The sequence below is a fragment of the Mustela lutreola genome, chromosome 8 (genome assembly GCF_030435805.1).
Source record: "Mustela lutreola isolate mMusLut2 chromosome 8, mMusLut2.pri, whole genome shotgun sequence".
Taxonomy (NCBI): domain Eukaryota; kingdom Metazoa; phylum Chordata; class Mammalia; order Carnivora; family Mustelidae; genus Mustela; species Mustela lutreola.
In genome coordinates, this window is record NC_081297.1 from 105,811,341 (window position 1) to 105,823,736 (window position 12,396).

A 12,396-nucleotide genomic window follows, 5' to 3' on the forward strand; every position below is an offset into this window, starting at 1 on the left:
TTCCAGGGCAGCACTGTCCAGAGCAGATTACACTCATTGGCATGATTTATTAGTCATATCATTAGATTAAAATGTCAGCTAATATTTAAATATTGTGAACTTTAAAACTTAGCTGTCGATTATTTTCTGGTGGACTAGTGTGGTTCTGCACACTTTAAGAAATATTTTTTTTGTAAAGGCAGGACTACTAGACAGAAGAAAGCTGTTGTGGGCCATTCATCAATGGAAAGTAAGCACTGCATATTTGTGATGTATGCAGATTGAATAAAGCCTGCAAATCATTTGTTCATCTGCAATTCGATCAGTAGCATTACCTTGCTGTGTAATACTCTGTTTTAACCAAATGAGAAGATTGGCTTAGAAAATATAAATTCTTCCCAGAAAAAAAAATTTTTTTAAATAATCCTAGAACGCTCTATTTTAGTTCTGATTTCCCCCCTTTAAAAAAATGTGGCCTTTTGCCTACTGTAAGATATTTTTATTCATTTGAATTAATGGTGCTAATATTTTTCTTCTTACTACATAGAAAATTAAAAAGGATCCTTATACAGCAACTATGGTAGGATTTTCCAAAGTCACAAACTACATTTTTGATAGTTTGAGAGGCAGTGATCCCTCTACACATCAACGACCGCCTTCAGAAATGGCAGATTTTCTTAGTGATGCTATTCCAGGTTTAAAGATAAATCAACAAGAAGAACCAGGATTTGAAGTCATCACGAGAGTGAGTGAAGATTTTTATTAATATATTATTATAACTCTTAGATTTTTAACAGGAGATTTTAAACATGTACTGAATGTGATAAGAATAGAAAACTCAATTTTGGTTATATCTGCCTCTTATAATCCTTATAACTTTTTTGCTAACTGATATATCTAACACTTAACACTTGTTCTGCCACCAAATTCTTGGGTTGTTCATCTATTACTGCTTATACTTTCTGTTTGTTAAGTTGGATCTCTTTTCTTTGATTACTTTTTGATAATAGTGAGCAGATTGTTTCATTGAGTGCATAGCAGTGAGTGAATAGTGAGCATTACATATTGTTCCTAGTTCTGTTCCTAATTTATGTTTTCTCAGTAGGGATCAGCAACAGATAGAACTCTATTCTAGGGCTTTTATGCTTAGGTGAATCTTTTCTTTTTTTAAGTAAGATGGATCTTGGCCCTGAATTATGGCAAACCTTTATATGCTCAACAAAACTTTTTTATTTGCTATAATTCTAGGCTCTACATAGTTAGAACATTATAAATATCTAAATTGTAATATTTAAAGGCTTATCTTGCAAATGGCATTTTAAATTACCAACATCTATTAATTGAATTAAAAAAACTGTAGAAAATACCAAATGGAGCTAATGGACCATAACTCAGTTCTGAGAGCTACAAATTTTAGTTTGGAAGAAAAGCTAATTTTAGAATATTAAGAGTGGAATAATACTGTCTTTTTAAATAATACAGCATAGCATTTAATTTGAAGGGTCTCTTATGGAATTTACATGTTGAATGTTTTGTACTTAAATAATTAAAACTCAAAATAGCAAATGTATTCTGGTCTCTGAATTTATAACCCTGTTATTTGTATGTTTTGTAGGAAGGAAAATGTATGAGATGCTATTAAAGTTCTTAAACTAGACATTGGAAAATAAGGGAAGATACTAGAATGTTAGAACTTATGCCTGAGTAATAAATAGTATTTTAGTTATGGTTTCCATGTACCTTGATATAATTTCACTGTTTAAAACTGTACTCCATATTGCTTATCTTCTATTAGATTGATTTGGGAGAACGACCTGTTGTTCAAAGGAGAGAGCCAGTATCACTGGAAGAATGGTCCCAGAACATTGATTCTGAAGGAAGAATTTTAAATGTAGATAATATGAAGCAGATGATATTCAGAGGAGTAAGTACCTTAATGAGGATATTTGAAACTGCTTATATTTAATTTTTCTTTTTTTATGGGAAGTGTGGAGGTAGTCAAGGAATGAACTCCCTTTTTCGGGAATGAACTCCTTTTTGATGAATGATGCCTTAAAATCCCTTAGGACAGTGTGAGATCCTTGTGATGCCCCTTAAAGGTTGGGTGGGAGTTGAGGACGAGATACCATTAAACCTTAGGGAGGAAGAGTCTTCCTTACTTGAAGTTCTGTGGGTAAGACGAAGAAGGAATGTATACCCAGTGGTCATTGCCTTATCTAATAAGTATCAAATTTAGAAAGACTAATCAGTCCTGCTGCCTTCTGTATAATCTGTATACTCTGCAAAGCTTTCTGGCAGCTGCTTACATCTTCAGCATCTAGAGATGAAAAACAGGTTAGTATTCACTGAAATGAGCTATTTTATTTGTAAAATGCTCTCTCAAATATTAGTCTCCCTATATATTTATATGCAAGTTTTATGAACTTAAAGTATTGCGTTCTTTTTTACACATGTGCTTAATATGCATGTTTTCTTTAGGGACTGAGTCATGCGTTGAGAAAGCAAGCATGGAAATTTCTTTTGGGTTATTTTCCTTGGGACAGTACCAAGGAGGAAAGAATTCAATTACAAAAACAAAAAACGTAAGTAAGATCTTCTGTGTGTTGATCAAAGAAATTCAGATAACTCACCCATACAAATTAGTATAGAGCTTCTAGATGATTATTTTAAACAGATGAAGGTATGGGAAAATAATTTTATTTTCATCTATTTATTTGAAAAATCATGAGCTCTGTACTTACTCAATCTAGTCATTTCAAACACTCACTGCAGTTGTGTTGGTGAATACATGGAAAGATGGTAAAAAAAATTCCATTTCCCTTGTGAAAACATTTTTGCATACTTGAAAAATAATTAGATAGGGATTTTTAAATGTCATTCATACTTATTTTTATAATTTATTATGAAATTATAAAAATGTTCCATAAGAAGTATGTTTACTATTTAGGTTAATTAGCTTTAAATTATTTTCCTGGTACTCTTGTAGCATAAACTAGTCTTTCGGGGTTTTTTTTGAAGACTTTTCTATTTTTACGTAATTCCTCAGACTTGAAACTTGGACAAACTTCCCAGGTTTTAATTCCCAGTTCATTAGTCTAGCCTATGATTTAAAGCACACCCTGAATTATTATGTGCATATTTAAACTTTCAGACAATCCTTTCTCTTTCAGCACATTTGCCAGTTCTTTTTTATTTTATTTATATGAGAGAAAGAGAGTGAGAGAGAGAGAGAGAGCACCGACCAGGGCGGGGAGACAGAGGGAGAAGCAGACTCCCCACTGAGCAGGGAGCTGGCCTTGATCCCAGGACCCTGGGACCGTGATCTGAGCTGAAGGCAGACACTTAATTGACTGAGCCACCCAGTTGCCCCAATTGCCAGTTCTAAGACATTTCATATTAACAAGCTTGTGAATAAACTGGCTAGAAAATGGAAATCTTATGGCATATTAAAAACCCCCAGCAATTTGTAGATTTGTATTTGTAATTATTCAGAAACTTTAGTCATTAAAATACTTAATAACTAGAATAATTTTAGGAATCATTTTAAGGACTGAGGTAAATGTTTTCTTAAAATCAGATCCAAATAAATTATTCTGGTAGTTTAAGCAAAGTTTATAGTATGTATAATGTTATTTAATTTTTCCTTTGTTTTCACATACATATTGTAACTTTAAACATTTCACTATCATATTTATAACCTCACAGCTCACTAGCATCATAAATGCTTTGATACATTGTTAATAGGAAAACCCAGTCACAATTTTTCAAAATACCATGTTCATAGCTTTTTTTGGTATAAAATTGTTTTCGGTAGTGATGAATACTTCAGGATGAAACTACAGTGGAAATCTGTCAGCGAAGAACAAGAGAAGAGAAATTCGAGGTTAAGAGATTATAGAAGTCTTATCGGTAATTTTTTCATACTTTTGGAAATGCCTGAGGGGGGTTTATAATGAAGTCTTGTTAAGATTTAAGAAGTGAAGATATATGTGAGCTAGGGCTCAAAAGAGATATTGCCATTGGAGAGTACATTAGAATGTGTGTTGGATGTTCTTGGTTGTTCATTTTCCAATAGGAATATGAAGTTGGTCAGTGTAAGTGTGGATATATTTCGTTTCCAGTTCCAAATGTGAATTTAAAAAAGGTTTATTTGCTTATGGAATTAATTTAATTCAAACATTATTATCTCTCTTATTACAGTAAGTTTATGTTTATTGATTGAAAAATTAGGAACTATAGACCAGCAAAAAGAAGAAAATAAAGTTTAGTTTTGTTTCTGTCATCCAGAGATAACTATAGTTAATAGACATTGGTTTATATCCCTCCAAACCATCTCTAAATATATGCATATATTTCATTTTTTTAATAAATGACTTCAGATAACAAATTTTTGTTAGTGTTTGAGAATTGTATAACTATTATATGGGAGTAACTATTTAATAAAAAAGAGATGCTTGACAGAATTTTACATTGAAAGAATTAGACTTATTTCCAAAGAGTGAGTACTGGGTTACCTAGCTATTATGATAAAAGCCAGGTTGGTATAAGTTATTTAGAGAATGCATATTTACTGCTGTACATGTCTCTAAGTTTTTGTTGATAATCTCCATTTTACAAAAGAAAACTGAACCATTGAAAGCATAAATGACTTGTTCAGGATCACATAGTGGCAGTACCCAATTTTAATACTCTTAACTATCTTGTTAGCTAGTAGCCTCTATATAGTTTTAGCATAACTTTGGATAGTAGCGGAACTTATTTTTAAAATTCTGATAATTGCTTTTGGATTTATTTATAGCTTCATAAATAAAAATGGGGGATGTTTTTACCACCATGGTCAATACTACCTTCCCATGGAAGAAGAAAAATCTCTGAATTATGGTTAGAAAGTGCAACATAACCAGTTTGGTAGCTTTTTTCCCCTGTTTTTTAAAGATTTTACTTAGGGACACCTGGATAGCTCAGTCATTAGGCATCTGCCTTTAGCTTAGGTCATGATCCCAGAGTCCTGTGGTTGAGCCCGTATCAGGCTTCCTGCTCAACGGGGAACCTGCTTCTCCCTCTCCCCCAACTTGTGTTCTCTCTCTCTTCCCTCTCTCACTCTTTCTTTGTCAAATAAATAAAATCTTAAAAAAAATTATTTATTACAAAGTTGGGGGGATGGGGGAGGAGGCAGAGGGAGAAGCAGACTCCCCACTGAGCAGGGAGCCCAATGATGAGCTCAGTCCCAGGACCCTGGGATCATAACCTGAGCTGAAGGTAGACACTTAACTGATTGAGCCACGCAGGCACACACACCCCCTTTTAAAAATGATTATTTTAGAGAGAATGTGAACAGGTGAGAGGAAGGGCAGGGGGAGAGAGAGAATCCTGAAGCAGATTCCCTGCTGAGCTCAGGGCCATTGTGGGGCTTTCCCAGGATGCTGAGATCATGACCTAAGCCAAAATCAAGAGTCAGCTGCTTAATTGACTGAGCCATCCAGGCACCCCAATTTGGTTTCATTTGTAGACATAAAGACAAATGATGAGTTTTTTTTAATTTAAATTCAATTAATTAACATACAGTATATTATTTTCAGAGGTAGAATTCAATGATTCATCTGTCTTTATAACACCCAGTGCTCATTATATCACTTGCCCTCCTTAATGCCCATCAGCCAGTTACCCATCCCTCTGCGTCCCTCCCCTCCAGCAACCCTCAGTTTGTGTCCTGTGATTAAGAGTCTCTGATGGTTTGTCTCCCTTTCTGATGTCTTGTTTTTTTCCCCCTCCTAGTGAGATCTTTTTGGTGATAGTACTTTTGAATGTAAAGTTTTATTCGTATAAGTAATCTCTACACCCAGTGTGAGGCTTGAACTCATAACCTTGAGATCAAGAGTTGGATGATCCTCTTACTGAGCCTGCTAACTGCCCCAGTACTTTTGATTGTAAAAGAACTTTATCTTTCTAAAAAATAAATTATACCAGAATAAACTGCGTCTTTCCTCGGGTTAAGGCAAAAGGTTGGGAGTCTTGAGGCATGGGACTATATGAGGTTTTCAGTTGAAGTCTCCTGCTATTTTCACTTTTAGTAGGGAAAATGGTAATGAACTGTTTTTTACTGTTTGAACATAAAATATTTGAGCTGGAAGTGATCTTACAGATTAAATAATTCAATATTTTAAGCCTTTTCTTTTTCCTTTTTTAAAGTTTTAATTATTCATTTAAGTAATCTCTACACCCAGCAGGGGGCTCGAACTCATGACCCAGAGATCAAGAGTTGCATGCTTCTGCTGACTGTGAGCCAGCCAGGCACCCCTCAAGCCTTTTCTTCCCACATGTCATATCATCTTCCCTTTTTTATCAGGCCACAGTGTTAAAGGCTCTGATATTCTCTATCTGTCTTGTGTCTTATTCTCACTTTTACAGGAACTTGGAAGAAAAATGTAGATGTTTTAAATCCCCATAGTATAATTTAAATTGGGCCATACTTTAGTCCAATTCTTTCATTTTTAGCAGATAACAAAAGCCCAGAAAAGGTTAGTAAATTGTCATCTGTGGAGTTAGTTTCATTGCCTAGACTCATTCATAATCAGGTCTAATTCCTAATTCAGTAGCCTTTCAACTGTACCATGCTTTTCTACCAGTAGAAGTGTATATAATAAGTTGGTTTTAAAGCATTCTTTTTCTAAAATGAAACAAGATGGGATCGGGAGGGAGACAAACTGTTTGAGACTCTTAACCTCACAAAACAAACTAAGGGTTGCTGGGGGAAGAGGCAGTATGGAGAGGGTGGTTAGGTTATGGACATAGGGAGGGTATGTGCTATGGTGAGTGCTGTGAAGTGTGTAAGCCTGATGAGTCACAGACCTGTACCCCTGGGGCACATAATACATTATATATGTTAGTAAAAATAATAATAAAATTTTTTTTTAAAAACTACTAGAGTAGTTTTTCTCAAAAGTATTTTTTAGGAAAGATTACCAAAAGCGTTTTTTCTGTTTGTTTTCTTTGGTATAAATTTGCTTTATTAGAAAATACACAGGTAAACTGCAGATTTTGCGGTTAGTGCCAGGAAGGTGGATTTTACTTTGACTGTGAAGAGAAACTATTGGAGCATTTTAAGCAAGACCATTTTATTTATATTTTAAAATCAGTATTTCTGCTGTTTGGAAAGTGGGTTGAATAAAGGTAAGAATAGGAACAAGGAGACCAATTAAGTGGGAACAACTATAAGCAATAGGTCCTAGTAATGGAGATGTAGAGAAATAAATGCATTCAGCTTATATTTTGGTGATAAAATTGATAAGACTTTCTGATGTATTGAATGTAGGATATGAAGAGGAAAGAGAGAATTTAGAATTGAACTATATTTCTCGACTTGAGAAATTGGGCATTTGGTGTTCCACTAATGGAGATGAAGAGATAGGGGTATGGTGAAATTGAATTAAGTGTTACTTACATATTGCTTAAGGTGAGACATAGAAATGTAAAGTCAAGTGGCTAGTTGAATAATCTGGAGTAATCTAGTTAGGAGATATAAATTTGGGTATTATCAGTATAAGTATCCATGGAAATAGATAATGTCACCTGGGGGAGAAAAAGAGGCAGATAAGAAGGCCTGGGAATCCTAGTCTTTATCCCTAACTTTGACTGTATGCTAGAATCACCAAGAATTTTTTGAAAATCACGTTTTATTTTAAACATTAGTACATTGATTCAGTAAATATTTACTTAATGCCTCTTATGTGGCTTTTATATAGCTCTCCCCTAGGCTCTGGGGATTTATTAGTGAACAAAACAGATAAAATACTTACCTTCGAGGACCTTCTATTCTTGTGGGGAAGAACAGACAGTAAACAAGATAAGTAACATATGTGGTACGTTAGTGATAAGTGCTAAATAGAAAATGAGGCAGCCAAAATGGTTGGGAAGTTTATGTGTGATATTGCACTTATAACTTGGGTGACCTGAGAATGCTTTTACTGAAAAGGTGATATTTGAGTAGAAACTTAAAGGGGGAAGGGTGAGATGCCAATATCTAAGTGAAGGGCATTCCAAGTAGAAAAGAACAACAGATGTTAGACTTATTTTTCACCCCAGGCTCTCTGCATGTTTGAAGTAAAACAGAGAGGTAAATGTGGTTAGAGCAAGGTGGCATAGGATATAGAAACTAATGAGATCAGAGAAATAGTGGAGGAATAGGTACAAATCACAGAGGACCTTATAGTTCATTGTAAAGACTTGAGCTTTTCTTCTGAGTGTGAGGGGAAGCCGCTAGAGGATTTTCAGCAGGAGAGTGATATGATCTGACTTTTGAACAAATCACTCTCTGGCTCTTGTCTGGAGAATACCTGGTGGGGGCAAGGGAGGAGATAAAAAGATCATGTGAGGCTATTCCTATAATTCAGGCGAGAGATGATGATGGTTGCTTGATACGAAGGCCTAGCAATTGAGTGAATGAGATTTGAATAGAGACTTGAAGAAACAATGTATGCCGTGCAACTATCTGGACGAAGGGCATTCTGAACACAGGGGGACCACATGGTCTAGCCTTGTTTCTGCCTCAGGGCCTCCATATGTTTGAAGAAGAACAAGGAGGAGACTGGTGTGGCTAGAATTAGTTTGGCTTTGGGAGGGGTGGCATGGAGTGAGTAGTTGGGAGAGTTCAGTGTTGGTTTCTATACGTATTTTCAAAGTTTAATATGTGTGTGTCTGTGTGTGTAAATGTTGGGCAAGAAGAACAAAGAGTCAAGAGTGATCCCCCAGAATTTTTAAGGTGAGTAACTAGAGGAATGGAGGTTTGGGTGTTTTATTAAGACACAGAAAACTATGAGAGAAGCAAGTTTGGAAGGGCATATTTGGAACTTAGTTTTGGACATGTTTAAGTGTGAGAATGTCTCGTAGATGTTCCTATATTAATTTGTACAGTAGAAGGTAGATAGGGCTGAAATTCACTGGAGATAGAAATTTAGAGGTCTTAAACATTTAGATGGTGGGGGACCAGATGACATTGCCAGAGAAGTGATATATTTAAAAATGTAGGGGTCCAAGAACTGAGCACTGAGATACTTTAACTGATAAGTAGGGACAATTAGGAGAAATCTACAAAAGAGACTCAAAAGAGAGCCAGAGAAAAGAAGAAATTCTGAGAGTTTGTCCTGGAAATCAAGTGAAGAAAGTATTTCAGGGCAGAATGAGTAGAATGTCAAGTGAGCTGAAGACTTGGATTCACTGTTGTAGAAGATAGTAAGGAGATCACTGGAGATTTTGATTAGAGGGAGTTTTGGTGGAGTGGTGGGAGTGACAACCTGATTGGAGTGAGTTCAGGAGAGAACAGGAGGAGTGGACTTGGACACAATACAGCTCTTTTAAGAAGTTTTGCTCTAGGGGCACCTGAGTGGCTCAGTGGGTTAAGCCTCTGCCTTCGGCTCAGGTCATGTTCTCAGGGTCCTGGGATCGAGCCCTGCATGGAGCTCTCTGCTCAGAGGGGAGCCTGTTTCCCCCTCTCTCTCAGCCTGCTTCTCTGTCTCCTTGTCATCTCTCTGTCAAATAAATAAATAAAATCTTAAAAAAAATAAAAGTTTTGCTCTAAACAGATGGAGACAAAATGGGCTGTCATTAGAGGGGAAAGTGAGGTTAAGTAAGGCTTTGATGAAGATGAGAGAAATAACAGTATGGTTAAAAGCTAGGTGAGAATGGACCAGGTAGGAAGAAAAACAAACTAGAGAGGGAGACAAGAATTAACTAGGGCATTATCTTTGGGTAGCCACTAGAGGGTGGATTTCATGCAGTAGAGGAGGGGTTGGACTTAACCACCATCCTGGAAGCTCCTTTAGAGTGATAGGAGAGGAGTCTGAATACAAATGCAGTTATGTGGTTAAAATAGCAGGATTCTGTGGATGTTCTCTTTGGATAACTTCCGTTTTCTCAGAAATAGGAAGCAAGGGCCTCATCTGACAGCTTGAGTTGGGAGGGGATAACATGTTGGAGGCTTGAGGACAAAGAAGATACGAAATAGTTATGTGAATGGGGACAAGGAATGGATGAATGAAATAAAGCATGTTGCCAGGCAGCATTAGGGGCCCACTTCAGATTAGTGATGGCGATTGTAAAATGGGGATGTTGATACGGTTGTGTTTTCTTCAGTCTTCTTTAGCTATATCAATTTAGGGGGACAGTTGGATTTAATGAGGGCTCTTTTTTTTTTTTTTCTAAATTTAAGTACTAATTTTCTTTCTAGAAATAGTTTCTAGAAGTACTTTCTTTATAAAATATTTTTATATATCATTTTGATCCCTTTTTGTTTTCTGCCTGGCATGTCACTTCTAAATATACAAGAGGAAAGAAATGCAGATAGTTCATGAGGGTACAAATAATTTTTACCATGTTTAAGAACCCCTGTTAAGGCAAATACTCTGTATTGTCATGACTGTGTAAATTGTGCTTGAGTTAATAAAACATAAACTTATGTACCCATTTATCAACACTGATTTGAGAGTGAAACAATTTGATGATTTTTATTTTTATTTTTTAAAGATCTTATTTGAGAGCGAGAACGAGTGGGGGGGAAGCACGGGGGGGAGGGGGAGAAGCCAACTCCTCATTGAGCAGGGAGCCCAACACCAGCCTTATCCTAGGACCCTGAGATCATGACCTGAGCCAGAAGGCAGATGTTTAACTGACTGAGCCGCCCAGATGCTGCCATTTTGATGTTTTTAAATGAAATTTTACATTCATTATGCTTTTTTTTGGTATTGCTTTTCTTTGAAAAATGTATCCACAATTCTATACATATGTACTTGCTTTTATTAAATCTAATATAGTGTATTTTAATAGAAAGCTATGATATTTGTCTCCTATTTTCTTAAAATGCCCTTATAGAATCTAAACTCACGTCATCTTCTATTGTTAGATTCTACTCTGTTGTAAAATACCTCCCTATTTCCTCACAAGTGTAGATTTACCCTGCTATCTGAAAGTAGAGTGTTCCTGTGAGAACTTTCATAAGTCTGAATGGTATAAAGCAGAGAAATAATTACTATTAACTTACATGGAAGATTTTTTAAGCATTCCCAGACCAAAAAAATAACCTCTTTTAGGCTCTTTGCTAACAGATGCACAAAATCAATCAAGATACAGCACAGATGCCCACAGACACAGTTCAGAGCTGTGGTAGCATGATGCTAAGATGTTGAGTGTAGGTCCTGGGAAAGAAGTGTGCTGGGGCCACTCTTGCTACCCAGGGCAAGTGCTGCCTCAGTAACCAGTTTTCTGCAAAACAAATCCTGAAAGTTTTTTTCACTTTTCGTTATTTTTTCATAAAAGTAAAAATCTTTGAATTTCTTTTGGTTAGTGAAAACAGGTGCTAATGTAGATCTTTTGTAAAAGTGAAGTGGTGTAATGCAGACTTTTGAAAAACAGCAGGAGTACCTATATTGAGAATGTTTTCAATTTATTCATTTTAAGGGGGTAGAGGGGAGGTCATAAAAGTCATATTATAATTTTTAAACAGAATTGATTATAGAGTAGTTAATTAAACACTGCATTTCTGTAAATTATTTCTTCCTAATTTACTAAGGGATTCGTTTGGGAAATACCTTTTAGTTGTAAAGTCTTCCACAATAAGCTGCATTTAATAGTTATCAGTGTTTGTGAATTGAATTGTCAGTACAACTTGGGGATACACTCATGGTGATGTTTCCAAATCTGTTTTTAATGTCATGAAATCATTGCTAGCACAATGTAGGTTTTCATTTTCTCAAAATAAAAATAAATTATTTATACTAATATGTAAACTGAATAATGTATATATGAGAAATAATTTGTCCTGAAGATGTTTGTGGAACTTGATAAAGAAGTTGATAATTAATGAAGCAAATATGAATGAAACAAATCTCTTTGACTATAGTTGATTGCATAGTAGCTTTTTAAATTACTATTTTCAAGTAACCCTGCCTATCACCTGCATCCATGACTGGCATTTTTATTGCTAACTAATATGAATTATTGGTGTTACTTTTAATTAATTAAAATTGTTTTCTGCTATTGAAAAATTTCTGTGTTTGGATAAGAATTGAGAAATATTTGAAAATATACCCATGAGGAAGTGGACTGATTTTTGGAAAATATTCTAGAATCTTACTTTATTGCATGTCTGAAATGGAATTTGATGAATTTTTTCATTAAGTAAAAGGTCAGCAAGAGAGTGAAATTTATAGCAAGAAAAATAATTTTGTTCTTATAAGATAATAAGCTTTATAAAAATCTGTTTTTTGAAAAGTTTTCAAATATATGATGATTTTCATCCGCAGAAAAAGATGTTAACAGAACAGATCGAACAAACAAGTTTTATGAAGGCCAAGATAATCCAGGGTTGATTTTGCTTCATGACATTTTGATGACCTACTGTATGTATGATTTTGATTTAGGTAAGTT

The 12,396-nt window shown here is 35.2% G+C and overlaps 1 protein-coding gene across 3 annotated transcripts in view; it reads left to right on the plus strand.

The window, feature by feature from the left end:
* Positions 1-12,396, plus strand: part of TBC1D15 (TBC1 domain family member 15) — a 75,367-nt gene that overhangs the window by 45,774 nt on the left and 17,197 nt on the right. For 2 of the 3 annotated variants that reach the window (XM_059186340.1, XM_059186342.1), the window contains 6 exons: positions 179-229; positions 527-724; positions 1,775-1,903; positions 2,458-2,561; positions 3,794-3,888; positions 12,273-12,389. In XM_059186340.1, coding sequence (XP_059042323.1) covers positions 179-229; positions 527-724; positions 1,775-1,903; positions 2,458-2,561; positions 3,794-3,888; positions 12,273-12,389 — 694 coding nt within the window. The remainder of the gene's footprint in view (positions 1-178; positions 230-526; positions 725-1,774; positions 1,904-2,457; positions 2,562-3,793; positions 3,889-12,272; positions 12,390-12,396) is intronic. The other variant, XM_059186341.1, reaches the window with a different exon arrangement.